Source organism: Alosa pseudoharengus, unplaced genomic scaffold (assembly GCF_046254945.1).
Source record: "Alosa pseudoharengus isolate Yale_2024_CS ecotype anadromous, Long Island Sound unplaced genomic scaffold, YU_APseudo_1.1 YU_APseudo_1.1_scf_16, whole genome shotgun sequence".
Classification (NCBI taxonomy): domain Eukaryota; kingdom Metazoa; phylum Chordata; class Actinopteri; order Clupeiformes; family Clupeidae; genus Alosa; species Alosa pseudoharengus.
In genome coordinates, this window is record NW_027468630.1 from 12,298,062 (window position 1) to 12,325,047 (window position 26,986).

A 26,986-nucleotide genomic window follows, 5' to 3' on the forward strand; every position below is an offset into this window, starting at 1 on the left:
CCTAGTCAACAAATTTACATAGTGTAAAATACCGCCCACTTTTAAACACCCTAAGGTGCCAAATTTGTTTGAATGTTAATTGCAGCCTCAAGTCAAAGGCTGCTGAACAACTGCAGGTACCAGTCAATCCTAATACCAGTCAATCCTAATACCTTCTGAGCTTCGATGGCCTTGCGTAGCCGCTGGTAGTTGGTGATGGCCCGCATGGCGATGGGCAGTTTCCCCAGAATCTTCAGGTCGATGGGCCGCTTGTGTGCTGACGTGATGAACTTGTTCATCCACCAGTAGGTGCTCTTGGACAGCAGGTTTACGAATGGCTGCAAGTAGCGGACGCCAAGGTCCTGCAGGTCATCTGGGGGCTTTGCCTCCGGGGGCTGGGTGAAACACAGATACCGCTGGAGGAGAAAAAACACACACACACACACACACACACATATACATACAAGGACATGCATTAGAAGATGAATTTACCATGCTGTCGACTGTCGAGGGTGAGCAGTAGCATATTAGAGTATTTTATCTCATTGAGTAGAGGAGCATGAGCTTAAGTGTGTGGGGTATTTCAACAAGGCCAAACTGACAACCATCCAGGCATGGTCGTGGATTACACGGTCCATACAAGATCTCCTTGTGAAACAGAATATTCTGACCTGAGTGTAGACTTTATTATCATTATTTTTATTATTATTATTATTCGTATTATTATTATTATTTCTTATTTATCTATTTGTTTTGTTTTTTTTGTTTTTTTCTGGGGAATGCTTTATACTTTTTAGCTAATGTTGACAATGTGACTGCTATCTTTAATCTCCTTCACTATCTCACTTTTGTCTCTCAGAGCTATGTATTGAGTGTCGTACTGTAGCTTGTGGTGTGTATGTTCAAGTTAAATGTGATTGTAAATGTCTCATTCTTTTCCAATAAAAAAATGTTGATCACAAAAAAAAAAGTGTGTGGGGTATTCAGAACAGGGGCTTGATAACCAGGCTCTGCTCTGCCATTTACTATGCATCACTGATTTACATGGAAATTCCCATTTACATCTGCCTCCTTCCTCCTGTAAGGGTTTGTCTCTGCATTTCTCTACAGTAGAATGTGATTTATGTGCCTTTATTAAAAAAGCTTGTATCATAATGCCACACACACACACACACACACACACACACACACACACACACACACACACACACTACTCAATGTAAATATTTCAGTAGTCTGATAATGAAAAATGTTTTCCTAGACGGTCTATCTGCCTGCTGCTCTCCATTTCTCCCCCTTGCAAGGCTGCTGTGTGGTGGGGTGGGGGCAGATGACTGCAGGTGGTGGGGTGAGGGCGGATGACTGCGGGTGGTGGGGTGGGGGCAGATGACTGCGGGTGGTGGGGTGAGGGCGGATGACTGCGGGTGGTGTCCTCAGCAGATGGGCGATGCACCCTGGCTCACTGCGCCAGTACAGTGAGTGACAGAAGCCGTGTAGAGCCACAGGCTCCATCATCACGGCGGTGCGCTCCCCCGGCTAAACAGCTTTGTGCAGCAGCAGGGATTTGCACTGGCCGGGGACAACAGCTGTAACGATGCAAACGGTAGTCCGCAGCTTGGCAAACGCACACCGAGTTCACCCGTCTTCTGACTTAGCTCGGAGGCATGGCCATGCCGTTACAGCACTTTAATCCCTTGTGTGTGGTTGCGTAACACGTGATCAGAGGCTGTTGCTGTCTTCCTTTCCTTTCGATTATTATTCAGGGGTGTATTATCTAAGCTGGGTACTTTGCATAAGTAGCCGGAACCACCAACAAAGGCTGTACACAAATGATATATACTGTATACTATAAACTATACTAGAGTCTGATGATTTAATTCCCAGAGGTATAGATTTTCATAATACCTGTAAAGGGTATACTTCCATGTTTATATTTACTACTAGGCAGTAGGCCAAAACACATTAACAAATGTATACAGACTTAAACACACAGGCACACTCAGGCACACACACTCAGAGAGAGAGAGATGGAGAGAGAGAGTGAGAGAGAGAGAGAGAGAGAGAGACTCACATGTACACACACACGCAAACACATGCACCCAACACTCTCTGCTAACTGACCCACAGCCAACCACCCACTTCCCAGCTGCCCCTGCGCCCTGCGCCCTGTGCCCTGTGCCCGTTCCCACGGCCCTGTGCTGGCGCACGCTCACCCTGCCCAGGACCACGTTGACCTCCACGGCCAGCAGCAGCCCGTAGATGAGCACCAGCAGCCCGGTGATGCAGAAGCGCAGCTGCCCCAGGCCGATGCCATGCCCGTCGTACTTAGCGAACTTGATGGTCTTAGTGACGAACGCCAGCATCCAGTACATGAGCAAGGCTTAGGGAGGCAAGCACACACACACACACACACACACACACACACACACACACACACACACACACACACACACACACACACACACACAAACAAACAGCAGCAGTCACAGAGAGCCACCAATCAGGGGATGCAAGAACATCTGTTAGAGCTCTTTCTCTCTCTCACAAAAAAAAAAATTGAGTTTTAGGAGAACAGGAGATTTCCCTTTATTGTGGAAAAGCCTAAAAATCTGTCTATACACAATGGCCGCTGTTTGACCTCTTCAATGTTTGTTAAAACGATAAGCAGCTGCATGGGGATGTCCGACTCCTAATGCAGCTCTGTCCCTTGATACCTCTTTCTCCCAGAACCATATGAGCATGCCATGTTGCCAGCCAAACTGCGTCAGTGCTACAGCAATGCATTAGTGCATAAGTGCAAAATGAATCATCTAATATGTTAGATTGCATGCTGATTCCATGCTGATTGCATTGGTGATGTGCAATGGTGTATTTTAAATAAATGTTTTTTAAAAAAAAGAAGAAAATCACAAAAAAGTGGCTACAGATGTCACATACTTCTATGCATTTTGCATTTGGTTAATGTTTAGTGTCCATGCCAAGCATACTGTACCGAAGAGGAGTTTGGGGAAGTTGGACGTCTCGATGTTGTGATAGTAGATGATGGATGTGATGGCTGCTAGTAAGGCTAGTCCTGGCGTCATGTACAGATGCAGGTGACGAGACTGACTGAACCTGCAGAATCAACACAAATCAGCACCACCACCAATCAGACTCATGTACATAGTATAGCATATATACCTAATGACAGAGTGGAGATCACATGATAGCAGTCAACGTTCAAATAGATCATTTGTTCTGTTGACAATAGACCTGAATATATTTCAGAGCATCAGGGGCTTGACTTTCCACAGCAAACCCATTGCACTGCAAACCATTGTGTGTTTACTATAAGCCTTTGTCATAATCCCCTTTAGGGCTGACAAACTATGTACTGTACTGTATGTGTGTGTGTACATGCCTGCCTGCATGTGTGTGTGTGTGTGTGTGTGTGTGTGTGTGTGTGTGTGTGTGTGTGTGTGTGTGTGTGTGTGAGTATGCATGTGTGTGTGTGTGTGTGTGTGAACTGTATCAGTGTGTGTTTAGTGTTTTTAGTGTGTGTGTGTGTATGTGCATACCTGCATGCATGTGTGTGAGTGTACATGCCTGCATGGGTGTGTGTGCATGTGTTTGTGTGTGTGTGTGTGTGTGTGTTTGTGTGTGTGTATGTGTGTGTGTGTGTGTGAGTGTGTGAGTGTACATGCTTGCCTATGTGTGTGTGTGTGTATGTATGAGTGTGTATGTGTGGGTGTATGTGTTTGTGTGTGTGTGTGTGTTTGTGTGTGTGAGTGTACGTGCCAGCCTGTATCTGTGTGTTTGTGTGTGTGTATGTGTGTGTGTGTGTATCAGTGTGTGCTTGGTGTGTGTGTGTGTGTGTGTATGTGCGTGGCAGTGTGCATGTGTGTTTGCGCGTGTGTGTGTGTGTTTGTGTGTGAGTGTACATGCCTGCCTGTATGTGTGTGTGTGTGTATGTGTGAGTGTGTGTATGTGTGTGTGTCTGCGTATCAGTGTGTGCTTGGTGTGTGCGTGGCAGCGTGCATGTGTGTGTATTTGTGTGTGTACATGCCTGCCCGCATGTGTATGTGTGTGTGTGTGTGTGAGAGAGAGTGTGTGTTTAAGTACTGGTGGCACTGACCCATCAGACACGATTCCCTCCGCGATCTCACACACCAGCACGAAAAGCAGCACGAACGTGAGCATCCAGCGCAGGTTGTGTCCAGGGAAGTGCAGCCAGGTGCTGTGGTGGATGTGGACCTTTGAGCTCTGGCTGCCCCAGCCTGCAAATACCACACACACACACACACACACACACACACACACAAACACACACACGCACACGCACACGCACACGCACACACACACACGTACCTTTCAGTGATCAGGCAGTAACATATTTAGCTGACGCTTTTGTCCAAAACGACTTACAACAAATAGAGAACACTGAAGACACAGTGTGAGTAACAGACAGCAGTGTAATAATAAGTACTACCTTGCATAAGAGTTAGAAAACAGACTAAGCACTTACAGTACATTGTGCCTCAGAGTCAGACAGTGATGTGTAATGTCGTGTTCATGTCATGACTGTAACAGAATAATACATTCACTACATCCACAATTTCTATAATAATATCATTTCATATCAAACTGTTGATTTTGCTGAATGGTCCTTAGAAGATTTTCTGGGATTGATCCTCATATTTGAACCAATCCATCAGGAAAGCTTATTAACCTAAAATATGCTGTCAACAATACTAACAGTAGCTTAAAACTTAAGCTAGCTGAGGTTGCTATTATGAAAATTGGTGCTCTAATACTCCTATAGGCCCATGGAGTCCAACAGCGATATCAAATTTATCAGACGATATTAACCAATCAGGATACATCTAACTGGATTAATATCCCTGTCTGGCAGTTATTCTGCTCTTGGCCCACACATTGAAGGGATGAGGTAGACTCAACACAACGTCACTGTCTGACATGGTTAGCAAGAAACATTAACATTGTTCTACCAACATCACAGCTTTATCAACTTTGTCACAGACAAATTGAAGACAGAGGGTGTTTCATTACAAGTACAACGTAGATCCCCTTCAGCTCTAATTCAACGAGTATTATCATCGCTGATAGTATATCTGGTATATCTAAGTACAATATAACTGAATGAATATTCAGAGCCGAAGCTCATACATGATGTTCTCCATGACAAGTGTTCTCTCACAGAGCCGTGAGTCAGTAACACTGACACGTTCTTTGTCTTTGATCTGACTCAGATTTCTCTTTGCCAGATGGAGAGACGAGGCACACACCGATGAAGAGGATGGGGAAGGTGCTGAAGAACAGGAAGACGTGTGGCACCAGGCCGAGAGCGTCCAGGAAGCAGCCGTTGTTCAGCACCCCGCGGTCCACATTGTAGGCTGCAGAGTTGTTGTCGTTTCCACAGAAGGACAAGGTTGAGTTGGACACCCGTGTCTTCAGGTGGTGGCAGGTGGGCAGGAGAGGGGGAGTGTGGAGGATAAAAGAATGGAGAAGATTAGTAGAGATGGAGATGACAGCAGGAATCTGGGTGAATGCAACACAACACACACACAACACAACTCAATGCAGCAACACAACACAACACAACACAATGCAGTAACACAAAAAAAATAACTGTGTGTGGAATGGAAAAGTAAATGCAAAAAATATATATAATTCTTCCTCCTCTGCTAAACATTCAACAAAAATAACATCAACAACAGATTGAAATGATATAACATTTAATCTAGGTACCCAAAGTGCCTCATTCAACCATCACCAATGTGTAGCACCCCCACATTTAAAGGTTTTGAAAAAATGGCAGTGTTTCTGTTCCTTTAGTTTAGTGTGTCCTGGTGTAATGGGCCAATTGGTCCTCCTAAGTGTGCCCTGCGGGGAGAGCTGTTCTCCAGCTCAGCTTGGCCACACGTTCTGGGAAGGAAAGGGCTCCAGGTGGGAACAAACACATCAGTCTGATCTAATGAAATAATGTCTCTCTCACTTTCTCTCATCTACCACCCCATCACATCTCTCTCTCTATTCTATCTCTCACTTTCTCTCTCGCTCTTTCTCACACACACACACACACACACACAGTGCCTTGTTGTCTGTCATCCCAGCTGCTATGAATCAGATGTATTAGCATTTCAGAATGAGAATGACAATCTGGGACAACCGGTTCAAGTCAGCATTATGATGGTGGATGTGCTTATAGAGATGGATTACTGCACATTAACATGACGTATTGACCTACAGGTCATGACACACATTCTGGACCCATACTATAATACTACTGCATAATAATACTGAATATATCACTTTATAGTCCAGCGCTTTGTGACTTCAAATTATGGAGTAGATACATAAGACAAACAGGATGTTATCCATTTGAATAATTCAACAAAAACATGGAAATGCCAGCTACTGAAGCAGCTCGCAAAATTACCGGTATGTCTGTGTCTATGTTTTGTGCCACCACAACCCAACTTAGATTGAAGCACTTGAAGTAATATCTTGTATAACACAAACAATCAGCAACAACAATAGCTGAGACACGTTAGTAATTTTGTGACTTTTTCAGGATTTAGGGACTTTTACATTGAGCATTAAGCATTATGTAAAATGCAACTTAGTCCCAACAAAACAAGAATAAAAAAAAAATGACTTCAGTAAAGACGGTTTTCAGAGGACCTCTGTGGATGTAGCTCTCTAATGTGGGATACTCAACGCATAATCTCAGGATTACTGCATTACTGAGGTCATATCAGACCTCTCTCGTCATCAAAATATCTTAATCTTCAGTTTTAAGTCATGTCAAATTTTACTTTTCACTGGGTGTTTGCATCAAGAAGAGATCACACTGCGATGTCTGATGTGTTTTTATCACAAACAAAATCTTTAAATGCAGGACTGTGTACAGTGCTACATATATGTAGCACAAGCTACCAAAAAATAAACATTCTGTGCTATGGATGATTTACCAGCTTAGCGCCGGGACAACTTATTTAAAATGTTGTCTAGAGTGTAGCCTACAGATGAGGTGTTTGTAACTACATACTGATGCTAGAGATTATTGGGATTGTGCTACAAAACTATCAACCTCTGTAGCACCACCAGTGCTCTGAGCAAAAAAAGTTTTACTACATTAACCCACCGAGTTATACATGCTATTTTAAACTAACTGAACTAACTCGACTAAATCTGAGAGTAGGTTTACAAAAAGGAACGATGGGTGATTTCTTTTAAGCAATACTCCTGATATGATTTTTAAGAGACATTATGTAAACTATGCTGAGAACACAACAAACATGTTTATCTACATACTGCAGCTACAATGCAGTGTGACGGTGATGATAACATCACATCTTCTAAGTTTTCCCAAAGGTGTAGTAGGAACAGTCCAATACCACTATGGATTCCATCCATGTCCCATCTCCCCATATATTTTTCCAGTACATCACATGACTTCCAGGTCCAACCAAGCTTCCTGACTAGGCTGACACATTTATTGGTAATCCTATGGGTTCAAACCAAAGTGACTGAGGTGAAACAGAGTCATGCACAGCTGTGCGTCTAGACCATTGCTTTCATACATAGTGAGATAAGAATGGCCGAACGCAAACACTCGCGCTGAGAGTCTACTATGGAATCCCTGGTCAGCACCATGTGACACTACCACGCCTGTAAACAAGCTGCTCACTATGACTAAGAGGCGTTACAGGGAAGATGGCAGTGGACAACAGGACACGCTTTACTGCCCATGAGCTGCCCCTCAGCACATCAGCTACTTCTGACTGTCATCTTCACTGGGAGGATGTGGCCCACTGTAAACACAAGAATGTATGCTCTCTCTCTCTCAACCACACACACATGCACTCTGTCTCTTTTCTCTCTCCTTTTCTCTCTCTCTCACACACACACATGCACTTTCTCTCTCTCTCTCTCTCTCTCTCTCTTTCTCTTTACTGGGAGGATGTGGACCACTGTAAACACACAAGTGCACGCTCTCTCGCTCTCTCTCACACACACACACACACAATCTTTTTCTCTTTCTATCTCTTCTTTCTCTCTCTCTCTCACACATACTATCATCACCACATGTTATCACTATCATCCACTCCCATATTCTATAGTTTTATATAGTCTATATTCACAGATATGTAATATCTATATTTACAACATGAGTTTCTGCCTTACTGTAATGGATGGTTTATTGAAAAGTATTAATTGAAAATTAATACTTTTCAATTAGTTTATTGAAAAAATATTAAAGTCCTTGACATTGTCTTTTCTCTTACAACATAAAGGTCTGGTCAACATGCATGCATAGGGTACATCATGCAGTAATTACAACTCAATTAATGTACATATGTGAATTTCTAGGTATTGATGTATGCTTTTTTTTAAAGCATATCCTGCAACTCCATGTTACCTAAATGCCAATTAAAACATAGATTTGTATAGAAGACCACTGCTGGAGCCTTATAGGACTAAGCAGGTGTAGCCTACACATTGAAAGTAGCCTATAAAGACTGACAGATTATGTAAGAAGATTAAAAAAAAAAACTCGTGTCTAAAAATATATATTCCCTACAATATCAAAGTGCATGAGGTTAAAGAGCAAATGCAAACACTATTTTGATGACATCTGAATGCTGAACTTGAGAAAAAAAATGTTTCCTCAATGAAAATAAGTTATTTATACAGATTTCTTCCACAGAATATTTAGCTACTTACCGGTTGATATCGGAACATCTTCTTGACCTTATGTTAGAGGCATCCAGCATGAACTCTCGAGTATTGAGGAGTCAGCTCTCGAAATTCATTTCAAATAATCAAATAAATGTCAAAACGGTAGTGAAATTTACGGCATTCCGTCTTCGCGTAATTGGCAAGTCTGGCTATCCGATTGACGACAAATCGATGCCATATGAGTGCATCAGTAAAGGAATCCTACCAAGCTGTCGATTCTTCGGTGATATGCCCAGAGTGCAGGCGTGGACAGACAAGAGCAGCGGGGATGGAGCCCGCCGTGGAGCGACTGGCTGTAGGCTACGATGCTGAAGAGGAGCGCAAGGTCTGTGCCTGGATTTCAAATCCTGATCTGCTTTGCTTTGAGGGTTTCCTCTCTGACGGGCACATTAATAAACCGACCTATGATTGAACACGTGGTATTCTTGCCAAGAGTGGCAAATCCCCGAAGTCTTTATCAAACAAGTTCAAAAAACAAACGAATGAAATCCGGTTTCAGTTAGTGGGCTGTTCAGTTAAAGATTCATTAGGAATACAATAGTTTAGCGTATGCATTCCCACGTAAAATACAAATAACCACTAGACAGTATATTCTCCAAATATCAGAAGACTATTATCTCTGAATGTGGCATAGACCTGCGCTATTAAGCGTCGTACCTATGAATACATGCCATCAATATACATGTGTCACATTACTTTACGTTTTTACAAAAGCCTAGCCTAATTATAAAACACTGTGAGAGGCTGAGTTGAAGGCTAAAAAAATGCCGCACATCGGAGAACATGCTATACTGCCATCTCTTGGTGGAAATTGATAGCTAACTTAAGATCACAATGTGATGACCCTATTGACCCCAATCAAACCTTTAGTGTATAAATAATTATTAAACAGAGAATTAGCTACTGATATGACCATATCTAGCTATGATCCACTCATAATGGAAATTATGAACAGCTCTCAAGTTTGATAATATGAGGAAATCAGACTGAATATACAATAAATATTTTCAGTTATGACTAATTAATGCATAACATGGATGAAAAAAATGTGCTATGACACATTTTTCTCACACATACACTATCATCTCTTTATAAACTGTATAGTGACATCAAGTGTTCTAGTTGATATCCATGGTCACTTTCTGGACCTGGTCCATTGTTGCAGATGTAAAGGATACCTTACACACAGCTTTTCTGGGAAAGAATGAGTAACCACCCATGTGTGTCTAAACAGTTCACGTATCACTTGTGCCATCTGCCATGACTCCCTCTCACAGTTTAAGCGCCCAACATCAGCCATCACCACGGCCCCGGGCACACAAAGGCGACCCAGACACAGGCGCCAGCATCGGCCCGCGGCAGACTGTGAAACGTCGGTTTGAGTGCGCCTCACCCTTGCGCCCCTCAGACATTGAGCAGCTTTTATGAGGCAGGGGGCTGGGTGTTTCATGGGGAGAGGGGTGGTGGCAGTGGGGATGGAGGCTGTGGGTGAGTGTGGGGGTGAGGGACGGTGGGGGTCCTACCTCCACTCTCATCCCCACACTCTCACTGGGGTCCTCACAAAACCTCTCTATGCGACGCTGTGGCTTCCCTTGCTCTCCACAGGGTCCTGTCGCCGCCTACCCTGAATCCAGGTCGTGTTACGCTATTATGAAAAAAAAAGCGGACTCACAATGCGTTGATCCACAAAAGGCGATGTGGGACACAGGAGCACCCCTGCGTCTCGGCGGAGTTTTTTTTTTTAATCAAAGCCCTCTCTGTGCAAGCCCTGCTTTATGTGTCACACGGACATCAGGTCACTTCCTCTGTGAAATATGAGCCATGTCAAACATCTTCATTCAGATTCTAATTGTGCCAGAGGTGCTTCGGATGTCAGCCGGTATCGCAGGGGGGGGTGGCTTCACAATCTCAACACAGTCATGCAGCTAGTAGCCTATGGTCTGGAGAAATGGTGGACTTTCAGAGATTGTGGACATTTTCTGATCTCTTTTTTAGTTACCTCTGCAAAGTGGCCTGTGTTACAGTCATGAAACAAGAGGTTAAATCTGCTTGTCTCCAAAGAGGAACCTTTAAAAAGTTCCACTTGACCCCCTCTTATGAGTTCACAAGGTCATGTTTTGTCCTTTAATGCCTTGACAATGCCTTTTTATCAGGGTATTTATCTGCACCTCTACACAAGGTTTGTTCTAGAGCCTCAGCAAAACATTAACAAGACTAATTGAACCTTAGGGGAGCTCTGAATGGAAAACTGAAAACGCCTTGGAGTGAAGAATAACACATACAAAATGTTCAATGTACAGCAAATTGTTCTGCATAGAAAAAACACTATTTTCAATTTGATAGTTGGCAGTACTTTGTCTTTTAAAAAAGTATCATGTCAGTTGAATGCCAAAATCCCAAACTCTAATTTCATAATGCTTAGTGCTTCACAGCGTATTGGTATTGGTGTTCTCTGAGAACATCTCTCAGACCCCACAGTGTGACTATTAAAAGTGGGCAGAATACAACTGTCTTTAGCTTGGCAACCAATAGCCTACGAGCCAATTGGTTACCTTTAAGAGCGGGTTAAGTGCTGTTCCGGTGGAGCCGGGGGGTCAGTGTTTATACCGGATCTGTGTTTGCATATTTAATACGTTTCATACACGTGTTTCAACACTGCATTTCGGTCGTTGCTTTTACCTTACCATTACCACCAGCTGCCTGCCTGCAGCCTACTTCCAAAACTCCAAAGCTGCAGCTGTCAGATTTGGTTCCGAGGGCAGAAGTTCAGTGTATCAACAACACTCAATAACAGTTTATGTAATGTGTTAATCAATTAAATTCCCAACAATTTCACAACAGCTAGTTCTGGAGTAGGCCTAGGCCATCCAACTAGCCCGCTTGCACGACGAGACTCAGGCTGCGGAGTCGGCACCCGCTTCCTTATTTGGGTTTTGGGTTGCCTGGTTTTAGCCTATGACAAAACGGTTGAAATTGAAACTAAGTGATCGTGTATGTGTAGGGTGTATTTCATACACAATCTGGCAACCTGGGAGATGTCAGACTAATAGAAAAAATGAACGGATCAATGATTTTAAAATGAAGTTTGATGGCCATGCAAATTACAGGAGTTTTCCGGGAGAAGTAACAAAACGGGAGGGTGCTGGGAGATGACCTTGAAATACGGGAGAACCCGGGAAAAACGGGAGTGTTGACAGGTATGGTCTAGATGTTTACAGGTGTTACATTTACACACTCAGTCAAAGGGGGGAAAGCAAAAAGTAACAAAAAAAAGTTTTTATAAGCAATTTAATTACATTTATCGAACTCAAATGTAGAAGCTGAGTAAAGCACAGCGCACCACTCAATAGCAGAGCGTAGGCTACAGCGCCTCATTTGCATTCGCGGGGATACCATTCTGCATATATTATGCTAATCCGGAGGACCAGTTCAGACTTTAACCAAAGGGGATGGATGCTGTAAGCAGCACTGAAGTGACGGAGAGGGATCCTGCGTGGAGAGAAGAGTTAGCTGATGTGAAAAATGTGTCGGTAGTACAGATCGATAAACACTAACCTAAACGTCAGGGGAGAAATTGATTCCACTTATCGTGGTTCCTATGAGTCACGAATGGATCCTACGTTAAGGTTCGGCAAGAAAATAATTCTGTGGTTTTCATTATTGTGTTTATTTTCTACATATCAAGGTGAGTATTATAATATTTTATGTAGTTCAGAAATATATATGAGATCGTTGCCTTGTGGAATCAATATGATGTGATACAAATCTTTGTATATGACGCGATTTAGATTTTGGTTGCGTAATTGTTTAGCCTAATTTAACGTTTGACATCATTCATGTGTTTGTCTTGTACGCAGTGACACTCTCGTATTAGACAGTGACTTTTTTAATAACCGGCATTGAACCTCTTATTTTTATTTTAGTACAAATTTCCTGTGTCGCGGACAGAGAGAATTTTACTAGACAACATGATTATGAAAAGTAAGTTTTTATCCGCATGACTGCAATATATAATTGTCTGTTTTATTCCACTGTGTTTAATTCATTACAAAATAGAAAAAAGTTAGTGTTTAAACTAACGTTTGTCATTGAATTAGGCTATATCAGTAAATATTCGCTTTTCGGACTGTGACAGCCTTTCTTCTGTAACTTTGTTGATGTTTGGGAAAAAGCCTTTATCTGCTGCGCAGTACTGCTCTCTAGACTAACACAATGCCGATTACCTGTGAGAAACAAACCGCGCCTTGTTCTCTCTTTCTTACAACAGCGAAAGCAGCAGTATAATACTGCAGAAATGGGATACGGGTTCCCAAGGAGAGCAGGTAGGAGAGCCTTGTAACTGATTTGAAGCACTGCTTTGGGAAAACCTACAAATACATGCAACAGGGTATTTAAAATGTCACAGGTTAAATTCATACAATCGGAAATTAGGTCCAAGCAACCTAATAGCAATTGGGATATATTTCCTACAAACTACAGAGGACACCGAAACATATTGTATTATTACTTAAAGTGTTGAGGCTAGAGCCAACATAATATTTTTCTTCTATGATTCTTTTATTCTCTTATATATTTTAAAAAAAATGTCTTACTGTTGTTTTTTATTTATTTTTGTTTTGCCCTTGCCATTCATAAAAACTGGCAAAACACTGGACCACATTTTCCCTCTATGGACAGCAAAAGTAACACAACTGTCTGCCTTATCAAGTATGCCATCAGGTCAACTGTAGTGGTATGCCTTTCCTACTGTGTGCTTTCTATAATGTTAGTTCCCCCTTTCGTCTGGACACATTGGGGCTTCCCTTTTACCGCACAGACCCTGAAAAGACACAATAGTAAACAAGGAAGCATTTTCATCAGTCATCCCTGAACAATTAAGTCGTGGGTCCAGCTCTCATTCTCATGCCATTAACTTCCAATAGTGAGGCACAGTTAATAATTGAAACGCCACCTCCCATCTTTTAGCGTTGCTCCAGTTCTTTGGGATGAAAGCGGGCGACTCGGCTCAGGCCCAGCCTGGGCTCAGGTGACCGGTCCCGTACAGTAGGGTGCATGAGCTTTGCTGGATTTCCACTGGATGGTTGAAGGCACTGAGTACAGACTGTTCTCTTTGCACAAGTGTGGTGAAGGGGTCTTAATTTCAGCAGAGCATGATAGATTAATGAATTTTACCTGTTATCAGCAGCAAAGGCAACGAAATATGCCGTCTGGCTGATCTGGCGAGTAACTTGGATGTGGTAAAAGCAGGGGGATTATGTGTGAAGTGAATGGGCTTTTTTAATGTGCCACAGAATTACCCCAATCTGCTGGTTTGATCTCTAATCTTGTCATATCAGTTTTGGATACAATTTTCTTTGCAACATTTTTATTTGAAATGAATCTTTGGACCATTATCGAAATGTGCTTCAGTTTCTCGCTTTAATCAAATTTTTATTAATCTGTCACATGAGAGCGCAGATTAAAAACTCTCAGTCAGAGGCAAACTTGGAGAGTGAGACAGAAACATAGTGAGACTGGTTTTTTTCATCTTTATCAAACAGGAAATGCTTTGAGTTGTGTTAAACTGAGACTGGGGCTTTGCTTTGGCTTTTCTGGCAATAATAATTTTTGCATAATCAGACACTTGATGTCAAATCCATACAAATCTTCTATTCTGTTGTATACTATAATGTACTATATTGCTATAATATATTAGAATATATCATAATTATAATGAGACAGCTAAATTAGAATTGTATTATTATATGTATTATTATATGCACTCTGAGAATCACCTGTTCACATCAACAATGTAATATTTTTCTTCTCTTTCCTTCTTTCAGAAAGCACTTACATCTAATATATCTACAACTGGACAGGAAGCACTGAAGCCATCAATACGCAGAGCCACAGGTATGCTTAGCAACTCTTGTTTTGAGAAAGGTGCAGCACTAAAGCATTAGTGCCCCATGTGACAGTAGATCTGAAAGTAGACTAGTTCACCACATCTTGTCATTTCAATGCCCGATCTGTGAGTCTGTATCAAAAGATTTATAGCCGAGTTCAACCACCCCTAGTATGTATGGGATCTATCCTGCCATCCTTGACTGCGTTGTCCGATGGCGGGACAATTGACCCCTGTGTGTCGGGCGAGGTGCGGCTCTTGATCCCTTAAACTGTGCGCGATGGAGGGATTCTGTAGGGTGATGTGGTCATCTAGGCCTGCCTTGGCAGTGTGCTGATCTGAGACACTATCCCACCCCTTTACTTGCCATATGTTGTAAACCCCCCAAGATAAGGGGCCATGATTAGCCACCTGCAGCTGGGGCCCGCTGCCCTGCCGGCGGTCAGGCGTATCACTGCCTCAAAGGCCAGCCGTGTGGAACAGGCCAGGCCAGAGAGCTGGGGTGAGGGGAGAGAGTGGACTCTCTGCTGAACATATGTTAGGATTGGGCTCAATTCTTAGCTTTAATTATACTACATCATTGATGAAACACATTTTTGTAAGGAGGTGGTTATTAAGGGTAGTGGAAGTGGGGCTTTCCCTTATAGTAGAGGCCATTTATTGCTGCTCAGTGTTCAAATGTCAGCATAGTTAGTTCGCCACCCACCACTTCCCTCTTTCCACAAGCAGGTGCCAGATCAAGAATATCTCCTAACATTCATGGGGCGTGGTGCAGTGTCTGGAACAATAGATTTGCAATGTAGATTGCAGGTGCAATGCAGTATGAATGCGCTAAGAAAAGCGAGTTTAATGTTTTCGTCTTTCTGTCATTTATCAATGCAACCATATGTCTTCTTGCAGGTCCCTGCACTTTCCCATGTCTAAATGGAGGCCATTGTATTCATTCAGACTCCTGCAACTGCAGCTTATATCAAGGCACTGGGCGGCGGTGTCAGAAAGGTACAAATGGCTGCTGTCACACTGCTAGGTTTCTTTCATGATAAAATCATTTGACAGATTATTTAATCAATAGGTATGTTGTCCAGATTACATATTGTCATGTTTTTAGCAGTAATGTCATTAATTTAACATGAATTGCTAAAAAAAAAAAAACATGGCAATGTGTAATCTGTCTCTGCATTAATGCCAGCTTTCTTTTCAGTTCCAAACACAGGTTTTGAGAGAGAGATGACGTGCAGATCGTGGGGGCAGTACAACTTTGAGACCTTTGATGGGCTGTACTTTTACTACCCTGGCAAATGCACGTATACTCTGCTGAGGGACTGTGAAGACGCCACGCAGTCCAGTGTTCTCATCCAGGTATACCTATAGAATAGTTCTCATCCAGGTATACCTATAGAACAGTTCTCATCCAGGTATACTGTACCTATAGAATAGTTCTCATCCAGATATACCTATAGAACAGTTCTCATCCAGGTATACCTATAGAACAGTTCTCATCCAGGTATACTGTACCTATAGAATTGTTCTCATCCAGGTATACCTATAGAACAGTTCTCATCCAGGTATACCTATAGAACAGTTCTCATCCAGGTATACCTATAGAATAGTTCTCATCCAGGTATACTGTACCTATAGAATTGTTCTCATCCAGGTATACCTATAGAACAGTTCTCATCCAGGTATACTGTACCAATAGAATAGTTCTCATCCAGGTATACCTATATAACAGTTCTCATCCAGGTATACCTATATAACAGCCAGCGTATTTAAGACCTTGAAGGAAGCTTATGATCACAAAGTACATGGATTTTTGCACTAATGTAGTGCTTTTGCATTTCAGCACTACAGTAATTAATCATCATTTTTGATGATGCAAAATATTTTTTGTCGTTTTTTTTTCGGTTTTCCATCTTCATTTTTCGCGGTATTGTATCATCAGATTGGGTCTTTTTGGTGTGCGGTCTCTATCCTCAGACGCTTTTTTTTTCAGAGCAGATTACGGAAAGTGATCTCATCATTAAAGTCATTTATGTCAATTACAGTTTAATACAGCAATTACCTGTACGGTCCAAATCAGCTGTCATCCAAGACAGATTTGACTTTTTTCCCAGAAACTTGCTCCTTGGGAAACAAGAGGAGGAACTGCTTAAGTGAGCAGTTTATTGCTGTTATTAGCCTAAGTGCTAATATTATTTGTCAATGAATCAAAGGGATGGCTCGGGGCAGTGTACTAACCTGGCAGTGCCAGCTCTTAGACTGGGCACTGCTCTGTCAGTGAGAATATTTTTTACTAAACCATTGCCAAAGCATTCTTTAATAAAAACCAACATAGACCATTTTCTCACACAAGCAAACGTTTGTGAGCTAAATAACATATCCAGACCTGCAATGAATTACTCATGAATGAATTCTTTGTGAAAGCTCCTGTAAAGAGTGAAGAACTGGTCTATTGTAAAAGGCAAAAGTGTATTGTTTTTATGTTAGACTACACATGTGTCCTGTGATACTTGGGAGTATTTGTCTCTGTAAGTCCACCTGTCCTCACGTCCTGCTGGTTCATGTTATTTTGCTGTACAGATTCACAATGACCCAGACTGTGGGCCCTCTCCCTACACTTGTGCCCGATCTGTCAGCCTCTTTCTGCCATGGGAAGGGGAGATCAGGTTGCAAAACTTCACAGTTACCTTTAAAGGCCAAAGGTACTGAATATTCCCTCTCTACTGTTCATGCAACTCAAGTCTGTTGTTATGGTAAAGAGGCATTTAGCTGTGAGAATAATGCCTACTGACGTTTCTTCATATGTCTGTTCATAGACACAGTTGCATGTTTTGTGTGAAATGGGAATAATGATGTAAGGTTGACAAAGTGTGTGATTCTGTGAACCCTTTGGTGCTCTTGCACAGTGTTCAGCTCCCGTATAACATCCATGACATTCAACTGGAGAGGATATCTCAGTACATCCTGGTCACTCAGCAGCACGGCTTCACTCTGGCCTGGGAGGGCTACAATGGCTCCGTCTACATCAAGATGAGCCCAGAGTACGTGGGCAGGACCTGTGGGCTGTGTGGGAATTTCAACGCAGATGTTCAGGATGATCTGAAGACCAGCTATGGTATGTAGGATTGATTGTACCGTGTATTGTAATTTGTAGGTTTCTTTACTGAAAAGTCTTCGTTAGACTTCATTAAAGGCGTGTTTTTGACTTTCTCTCAACTCAATAGAGACATGAAATTGATTGTTTTCTAATGATATCAAATGTAAGGTTTCCTAACTATTTTGCCACAGGTGTTGTCACTGAAGATGTGGCCATGTTTGGGAACAGCTGGACGGAGGAGGAGCCCCACCAAGCCAGCTGCCCCATGGTGCCCTCCTTGTACCCGTCTCCTTGTGCTGACCAGGATGCCCACACTCGTCTGGTACTGTGCCCCACTGTCTGTTCAGTTTGCGTGCGTGGAGTCGTTTTTCATGCCCACTTATTGAAATGAACTAGCATTGGTAATTACAAAGATGTGCCATTGTTGGACGTTAGTGGAGTTTTGAAGAGGAAAAAAATCGTTCCTCTCTGTTTTTCCTTTTCAGAAAGTTGAAGAAGTTTGTGCAACACTGCTGAAGAGCCCCTTTAAATCATGCCATGAGTTTGTCAGCCCTTATTCTTTTATGGCCAGCTGCTCAAACGACCTTTGTCTGTGAGTAACCAGCAATACCGCTCATAGATGATTAATGATGCACTGAACCAGCTCTGAATTAAATGTGTGACATTCTGAATCTAATGTACCGTATGTGTGAGAGGGTTCAAAACTCAGAACTGTTTTTTATTTATTTATTTTTTAGGATGGGGGGAGGGGGGGTGGGTTAATTAGTCCCCAGGGCCCTGAGGGTGTTGTTTGTCTTGATTCTGTTGCAGGTCTGGTCCCAGTGGTGATGAAGTATGCCAAGTATTTACAGAGTATGCCAGGGCCTGTGCCCACGCAGGTCACACGCTGCATGACTGGAGATCTCACATACAAGCTTGTGGTATGTTTCCCCACGCATCGTATTTACACTGCCGTTCAAAAGTTTGGGGTCACTTTAAAATGTCCATTCCCCTCCATTATAGACCCTCATCTTCCTCTGCTAACTGTCTGTGTTCTTTTGGCCATCTTAATCTTTTCTTTTTATTGACCCATCTGAGAAGTAGCTTTTTCTTTATGTAACAGAGGTCATAATTTGTCCGCCGCTCACGGCCCTCGAACCTGCCACCTCAACACACACCGACATGGGAGTCGAATGCTCTAACCACTGAGCTAAAAGCCCAGGCTTCCAACTCAGCGGTTAGAAGCGGTCTTAAGGTTAGGGCTGTGAGGATTTACATGGGCAACTAGCACGCTAGCTCAGTTTGCCTCCGTTACATTTACAACTTTGGCTGGAAAGTCAGCGTCCTCAGGGTGGTATTCCAAGTACGTGGTTTAGTGACAAATCTGGGTAAGTTAACACAGTAAGGGGTAAACCTCCTAATTGAAGATCTGTATGGCTTCATTCTCCTAACAAAACAATGCCATAGGACTCTTGTTGTAGGAGGTTTACCACTTACTCTGCCATGTGGGGCTTTTTGCCTTCATCATGATAGGATAGTGAGAGGAGGAGTGACAGGAAGTGAGTGGGAGAGAGAAATGGGGTTGGATCGGGAAATGACCCGGGTCGGGCTCGAACCTGGGTCGCCGTGGCCACCTGGTCCCATATTATGGTATGGTCGCTGTGGCCAGTTGCACTGCAGCGCCCCCCTCAAACTAGACATTTTGAGTTGTGCTCTGGGGCATCCCAATCCAAATTCTATTCTGGTTAAAGCTGGTTATACTGTATGAAGAGTGTCAAAGAGTGTGTGATAAGTGTACTGTATGCATAAATGTGTGGAATGATCTCTGTTGTTGTCCTAGCTGTCTCCTGCCCAGTGGAACTTGTGTACAATGAATGCATCACCTGCTGCCCAGTGTCCTGTAAAGTGGAGAGGATGTGCATCGACAGCAAGCTCCAGTGTCTGGACGGATGCTACTGCCCCGATGGTATGAGGGTGTAGTGGAATGGGTTTGGACAGATGCTACTGCCCCGATGGTATGAGGGTGTAGTGGAATGGGTTTGGACGGATGCTACTGCCCCGATGGTATGAGGGTGTAGTGGAATGTGTTCGTTTTAGTGGAGCCCCTGGCTAAAACTCTGCTCTTACACCAGAGGATTCAGAAAGAGCTGAGAACAGCACCACAGAGGGAAACGGAATGGTCTAATTACTTCCCAGAGAGAGAACCTTTCTCAGTCTATGAATGCACCAAGGATTTGATGTTGATTGGTTGCTGAATCAAAAGTAGATTCCTCCATCATGGAGACAAGGCGCAACTTCTACAGAGCCAAAAACACTAATAAGAGCTAATATCAAAAATAGTGAAGGGCCGGTTTCAGAGACAAGCTGTGTTTATTGTCATAGCTATTGCTACTTGCCACAGCTTGTTACAGCCTTTTGTTGCCCAGTTGCCCTGCATATGGTCTAAACCCATATTAAGAAAACACCAGCCTCTCCAAAGCCCTTTTTGGGCTGCTGCTCAGCTGACTCACCGGTTTCACTGAACGGGGCCCTTTGTCCTGCGGTGGTCACTGACTCTCCCATGTGTCTCTTCCATTGCAGATCTGATCTTTGAGGATGGGAGCTGTGTCAAGGCCTCGGACTGCCCCTGTGAGTTCCATGGCATGCTCTACCCCCCTGGTCAAGTGGTCCAGGAGGAGTGCAACAACTGGTCAGTACCCCCCCCCCAAAAAAAAAAAAACATGCAGAGGACTCTCACTCTCAGACCACTGCAGCTGATTGAAGTGTGTTGTCAGTCAATGTACATTCAACAGCTCCCAGCACATCTCCAGAGCGTTAATATCATGACGGACATTCCTTCCGTGCCATAATGCGACTGACTGTGAGATCATAATTGACTTTTGTGGACAGTCCAGCAGGAGCAGAGCGAGGTGCGCTGGTCGCCCTATCTGTGAAGTCCGACACAGGCACTTATGTGTGTAAGCCCACCTGTGATCGCTCATGTTTCATTGCCTTTCAGCACCTGCCTGGGGGGAGTGTGGAACTGCACCGACTACACCTGTCCAGGTCTGAATGTCCCGCAACATGCTCGTTGTTTAGGAAAAAAGTCCAGGAAAACTTAAGGAAGTTAGAAATGGTTCTTGTTGAGTGGTTAATGTAATGCCGATGGGTGTTTTGTCTCTTGCTGCACAGGTGAATGCTCCGTCACTGGTGACATGTTCTTCCAGTCCTTTGACGGACGTGTTTACACCTTTCCAGCCACCTGCCAGTACGTTCTGGCCAAGAGTCGCAATTCTGGAAAATTCACCATCACCATACAGAATGCGCCTTGTGGACCAGTGAGTATGGAACGGTGTGGATTTCTGGTTGAGACACTTCTATCAGCCCTGTTTCAAAGCATGTAGAAGGGAAAGGGAAAATCAATGTTTTGGTGGTGGTTGGTAAAATAATTGGTAAAATGCATTGGTAAAATAATTTTGGCCTTTTCTAGAAAGTTCTACAGTGTATTTACATAAAGAAACGTGTACATTTAACACAAACTGATGTTTCTCCACAACTCTGGAGCGTGGGCGCTGATGGGACATTGGGTCTGGCTGGATTTCTCCCTCAGAGCTGTGGGGTGAGGCGGCTAGATAAAAGGGCCGATGAGTTGGGGTTTGTGTCGTGATCAAACTCTCCAGCGCCCGTGACAGATTAAAAAAAACAAAAAAAACATGAGATGCGACAAAAGTCCTGAGACCCTCTTCATCCTCAAAGGCTGCCCACCGTTTCCCATCGCCTGGGAGCCACTGATGCCACAACTCATCGTCCGGCAAGTGGGCCCGGTGTAAGATGTCAGGCGGGCTGTATTGCCGCGGGCAATTCCCCTGGATTACCTTATCTGAATCCTGAGTGACGGGAGGAGTGAGCGTCTTTGTAGTTGGGAGAGATGAAGAGGGTGCTGGGGGACAAAGGCGGGGGCTCTGCAAAGCGCCTGCTGAAAGGGGCCCGGGGCCCGACGGGGAGAGACAGGGGGCACCTGCGCGCCCTGGCCTCCTGACTCCCATGAATGAGACGATTCATACGGCCGGATCGCTTTCTGTCAGGCAAAGGGTTTTGCCCCCTCACTGCTTTAAGAGCAGACACAGGCGTGCCGAAATGCACACAGACACACTCTCACACACACACACACACACAGACGTGTACTCCCAGGCATGCACTTATGCATGTTCACACGTAAATGCACACAGACACAGAGAAAATCACATACATGCGCACACACACACACACACACATACACACACACACACACACACACACACACACCACACACGCACAAACACACACACACAACCGCACGCACGAACCGGACAGAAACGCAAACACACACACACACACACACATAAAAGAAAAGGTACAACAATGTTATTATCTTTAAATGAAAAAGGCACACCAAAAGATGTGTTTGTTTGCTGCACTATGAAATCTAGGATGCTGAGAGCAGCCACAGTGTGTTCATTCATCCGGTCTATCCGCATTGTCTGCCTTTATGAAAAGCCTGTGATCATACAAATGCTTTTCTTTTCTGGCTTCTTTATCGAAACTATCTTTTCTCAATTGCAGAATCTTGATGGGGCATGCATCCAATCAGTTAACCTGGTCGTTGACGAGGATCCAAGGACGGAGATTACAATGAGCCACATTGGCGAGGTCTTCGTGTCTAGCCAGTACCGAATCTCCCTGCCCTATTCAGACGGTAACTGCACATTCAGTGGGAAGCCTAAACATTGTATGCTCAGGGTCCAGGCCGATGAGGAGTCCAGGGAGGCCTGGTGTGGATTGAATGACAGCTGCTCAGCACTTGAGCGAAAGGACAATACTCCAGACTGAATGCTCAAATGCTGTATTATGCACACCACACAAAACCCCCTTCTTTTCAAGCTCTCCCTCACTGTGTGCAAATGTCACTCGTTCCAGTCTGTAAATGTAATTTTTTGTACATAGATGTTCATATATTGAAGTTTTGCTTGCATACAGACCCTGTCATAGTATCATGATTACGGCAGTTGTATATAGTAGATCAATTATTTATATTCTTTTATTGTGTTATCTAAGAGAGACACTTTATTGAACTGTATTACACCACAATGTGGCTAATTTCAAGCATGAGCTGATAAAAAGATGTGAAAGGCATGACTCTATTAAAACTACATTAAAACTGTGTTCTCCTGCGCTCTGTGTGTCTCTAGAGATGTTCCATATCCAGGAGCTGTCCACCATGTTCCTGCAGGTGAAGACCTCGCAGGGCCTGCGGCTGCAGTACAACTGGCGGGAGTTCCGCCTCTACCTGCAGGTGTCGGAACTCTGGAAGGAGGACACGGTGGGCCTGTGCGGGACCTTCAATGGGAACATTCAGGATGACTTCCTGTAAGTCTGCCTGGCTGACCCTCCGAGCGCCACGGCAACCCCCCTGTAACCGCAGTCTCTTCCTGGCACCCGGTACCACCACTTTAGGCTGAAATGATACTACGTTTCACTCCAGTGGGAGAGAGAGAGAGGGAGAGGGAGAGAGAGAGAGAGAATGAGAAAGAGAGACAGACCAATGAACACTGTCAGCAGCCGTCTTCTAAAAAGCTTTCATTTGCTAGCCCAGTCTTGTGGAGTCACAGATGATGGTCCAGATTGATTTAATGAGTCTTTCGACTTTGAAAATTGTTAGAAATACTAGAGATCTGTGCAGTGGGGTATTTTGATCACACTTTTTCATTGCAATTTCCTGGTGTAAAATAGTTTTGTCCTCTTCCAAATTTTTTTTCTTGTAAACACATACAGATTAAAGTCTATAATTGTCAAATGATATATTTCACTGTCTATTTGCTATGCAGTTAATGGCTACCTGTGTTTGTGTACTACGTGTCTGTCTACAGGGCTCCCTCTGGAATGATAGAGAGCACTCCACAGCTGTTTGGGAATGCCTGGCGTGTGCCCTCTGCGTGCATGCCCAGTCTTAGCTTGCCACAGCTGGACCCCTGCGATGCCCACCAGCAGATCGGTGAGACTGGTCTCATCTGTCAGCACCAGTGTCTTCCTGACTAGCTTCATAGTCCCCAGAGATTTCACTAAATATACTGTTGGAGGAAAAACTTTGAATTTAGATGGTTTCTTCACAGCTAATGAGTAGAAAATGCATCGGTTTGTCTGTCATATATTACAGACCTTTTAATGACATTTTGAGTCTGTTAAGAAGCAAAAAAGGCACGTTTAGATGAGGCCCCCAGACCTAGCATTGTAGCTGACTGGGAGTAATGGCCATAAACTGCAGCTACTCCAGTTCAGTAGCACCGATTTTGGTTGTTTTTTTTCCCTATCGACAGTATTCGGCGACGTCTAGCGATCAAGATCCATGTAAAAATGGGCCGGATTTCTCCTTTAACCTCCTCCCCCCCCTCCCCCTCTAGCCTTCTACGCATCTCAGATGTGTGACGTCCTGAACCAGGCGCTGTTTGCGCCCTGCCATGCCTACCTGAGCCCGGTGCCCTTCCACCAGCAGTGCCGGGCAGACACCTGTAAGTGTGGGCAGCCCTGCCTCTGCTCCGCCCTGGCGCACTACGCCCGCCACTGCCGCCGCTTCTCCATCATCATCGACTTCAGAGCTCAGGTGGCCGACTGTGGTGAGTGTCTGAGAGGCGGCGGAGAGTGTGTAGCGTGATGTCAAGGATGTTTATGTTGTGAGGCAGCCGTGGCCCACTGGTTAGCACTCTGGACTTGTAACCGGACGGTTGCCGGTTCGAGCCCCGACCAGTGGGCTGCGGCTGAAGTGCCCTTGAGCAAGGCACCTAACCCCTACACTGCTCCCCGAGCGCTGCCGTTGTAGCAGGCAGCTCACTGCGCCGGGATTAGTGTGTGCTTCACCTCACTGTGTGTTCACTGTGTGCTGTTTGTGTTTCACTAATTCACCGATTGGGTTAAATGCAGAGACCAAATTTCCCTCACGGGATCAAAAAAGTATATGTACTTATACTATACTTATACTTATACTTTATGTCTATGCCTAAAAAAGAATGAAAATGTGATGCATTTAGCAAGAACCATAATACATAATCCGTTTGTCATATTTCGTCTGTAATTTCGTTCAAGATTATGAGCTTACACTGCCTAGCAGCACAGCTCCATATTGGCAGGTGAAAGTGGTCTTTCTGTTGATAACGTGGATTTTTGGTTGTTTGCGGTTTATTGTGCTCATTTTGTTTGACTCTTTTAGCGATCACGTGCCCAGAGACCATGGAGTATGGCATGTGTGTGTCGGCGTGCCAGCGGCGATGCCAGTTCCTCTCCATGCCCCATCTCTGTGGAGATGAGTGTGAGGAGGGCTGTGTGTGCCCTCTCGGAACATTCTACAACACGCGCACCCGCAGCTGTGTGAGAAGGTGCTTTTGTTAGGCAAAGACAGAGATACACACAGAAGATCCATTTGGGTTCATTTGCAAAAGCAGTGTAACGTTATTAACTCCCTTGGACAGATACATCCGATTCTGATTCAGGTGTCATGTCAAACATACACAAAATCTCCTTTTAAATCTTCTTTTCTGAGAAATGAGACTAAACTTATGTCATAAATGTCATAAATGAAGCTGTTCGTGTTAGAATTTCTGAGCTCTCCAAGGGGTGGTGGAATACATTTGTAGTGAAAATGAGTCTTTAAGTTCAAGTCCAGGTCAAGTTATGTGATAATGTAATTCACAAACACCTTATACCCCATTATGGCTCTGTAGATGTGCTCTTTGCCTGCACTCCTGAGCTTTGGCAACCTCAGAAGACAAGCTAGTTAATTTTCCTTAAATGTCTTCTGGTCTTAGCATCCCAGACCAGCTCTGCGCCATACTTACCTTGTGCTAGAGTTACCACAAGGAATTTGCGCTGAAACCAGCCATTCATTGCCACTGAGGCTGTGGACGACACAGATATCTGATAACCAGTGAGAAAGAATTTGTAGTACAGAGGCTGATGTGTTGTTAAGACCTATATGTTACAAAGGCTTTTTACCTTTGCTAAACACATTTTAGAACCGTTTTAGAACCGTTTCTTAATTTTTTTACTTCCCCCCCTTGTTTTTATCTGATTTAGATGTTCTTGTTTTTATTTATTTTAATACATGGTGAGCATAAATACAAGAATAGAATTCTTAAGTTTAATTAATCTTAATTGCATCTATCTATGCTTACAGTATATAGAACAAAATGGACTTAGTTCGCTCATTCATGTGCTGCCATTTCAAGTCTAACATTAGATCTCCATTCATGAAAGTGTGTGTGTGTGTGTGTGTGTGTGTGTGTGTGTGTTTGTGTGTATGTGTGTGTGTGTGTGTTCAACAGGAGTGAGTGCCATTGCACCTTCTTAGGGGTGGATTACGCACCTGGGGATGAGATCATGACCTCATCAGGTGTACAGTAAGATCTACGCATTCGTTTTCTGTCCCTCACACACAGTCCATATGACCCTAAATGTCCTTCATGCCAATGACCTCTGTCCGTATCTATCTTATTATTGTGATATTATTTCTGAGTCATTTCTGTGATATTGTTTCTGTATGAATGTTAATTTTTCTTTTCCCATCTATTCACTCATTTAGGGTTTGTCAAGATGGAAAGATAATGTCTCAAATTTCCTTCATCAGTAAGTGTAATTTTTAACACTCCTTAATTATTAGCCATCATATAGGCCTACTCATCTTCATCAGCATGTTGTGGGTTATGTGCCATCATATACTCATCTTCATCAGCATGTTGTGGGTTATGTGCCATCATATACTCATCTTCATCAGCATGTTGTGGGTTATGTGCCTCTGTGTAATAAGCGGTGTTGTGCCATAATTTGCTCTGTGTAATAAGCGGTGTTGTGCCATAATCTGCTCTGTGTAATAAGCGGTGTTGTGCCATAATCTGCTCTGTGTAATAAGCGGTGTTGTCCCATAATCTACTAAAATATCTAAAATACTTCTTATTGTTTTTAAATCATTGAATGGCTTAGCTCCATCATATATCTCTGATATGATCACTGCATATACTCCAGCCAGATGCCTACGGTGCTCAAGCAAAGGTCTCCTCTTAATCCTGAGAATAAATACTAGTTCCGCTCATGGTGCTTTTAGTCACTATGCCCCTACACTCTGGAACTCCCTACCTTCTGAATTAAGATCCTCTCAATCAGTGAACTCTTTTAAAAACAGACTGAAAACATATTTATTTGCCTCAGCTTTTAGTTAAAATTTAAGGCCTCTTCAGGTTGGTGTGGCGACTTTAATTTTTAATTCTTTTATCATTTTAACTAGAATGCTGTAATCTCAG

The 26,986-nt window shown here is 43.6% G+C and overlaps 2 protein-coding genes across 2 annotated transcripts in view; one reads left to right on the forward strand and one right to left on the reverse strand.

Annotated features, from left to right (window-relative positions):
• LOC143126090 (ATP-binding cassette sub-family C member 8-like) overlaps positions 1-8,727 on the reverse strand; it is a 31,840-nt gene extending 23,113 nt beyond the window's left edge. Inside the window, exons 1-6 of the mRNA XM_076288006.1 lie at positions 8,710-8,727; positions 5,265-5,517; positions 4,094-4,235; positions 2,972-3,093; positions 2,193-2,359; positions 153-395 (exon numbers count right to left, since the gene is read on the reverse strand). Coding sequence (XP_076144121.1) covers positions 153-395; positions 2,193-2,359; positions 2,972-3,093; positions 4,094-4,235; positions 5,265-5,517; positions 8,710-8,727 — 945 coding nt within the window. The remainder of the gene's footprint in view (positions 1-152; positions 396-2,192; positions 2,360-2,971; positions 3,094-4,093; positions 4,236-5,264; positions 5,518-8,709) is intronic.
• A 265-nt stretch (positions 8,728-8,992) lies between these two features.
• Positions 8,993-26,986, forward strand: part of otog (otogelin) — a 49,110-nt gene continuing 31,116 nt past the window's right edge. The window contains exons 1-23 of the mRNA XM_076288008.1: positions 8,993-9,049; positions 10,002-10,100; positions 10,330-10,358; positions 12,992-13,046; positions 14,547-14,616; positions 15,509-15,607; positions 15,810-15,967; positions 17,189-17,310; positions 17,515-17,723; positions 17,897-18,027; positions 18,191-18,297; positions 18,516-18,625; positions 19,525-19,650; positions 20,265-20,373; positions 20,683-20,729; positions 20,856-21,001; positions 22,266-22,398; positions 22,892-23,069; positions 23,570-23,694; positions 24,101-24,313; positions 24,904-25,069; positions 26,015-26,089; positions 26,272-26,315. Coding sequence (XP_076144123.1) covers positions 8,993-9,049; positions 10,002-10,100; positions 10,330-10,358; positions 12,992-13,046; positions 14,547-14,616; positions 15,509-15,607; positions 15,810-15,967; positions 17,189-17,310; positions 17,515-17,723; positions 17,897-18,027; positions 18,191-18,297; positions 18,516-18,625; positions 19,525-19,650; positions 20,265-20,373; positions 20,683-20,729; positions 20,856-21,001; positions 22,266-22,398; positions 22,892-23,069; positions 23,570-23,694; positions 24,101-24,313; positions 24,904-25,069; positions 26,015-26,089; positions 26,272-26,315 — 2,608 coding nt within the window. The remainder of the gene's footprint in view (positions 9,050-10,001; positions 10,101-10,329; positions 10,359-12,991; positions 13,047-14,546; positions 14,617-15,508; positions 15,608-15,809; positions 15,968-17,188; positions 17,311-17,514; positions 17,724-17,896; positions 18,028-18,190; positions 18,298-18,515; positions 18,626-19,524; positions 19,651-20,264; positions 20,374-20,682; positions 20,730-20,855; positions 21,002-22,265; positions 22,399-22,891; positions 23,070-23,569; positions 23,695-24,100; positions 24,314-24,903; positions 25,070-26,014; positions 26,090-26,271; positions 26,316-26,986) is intronic.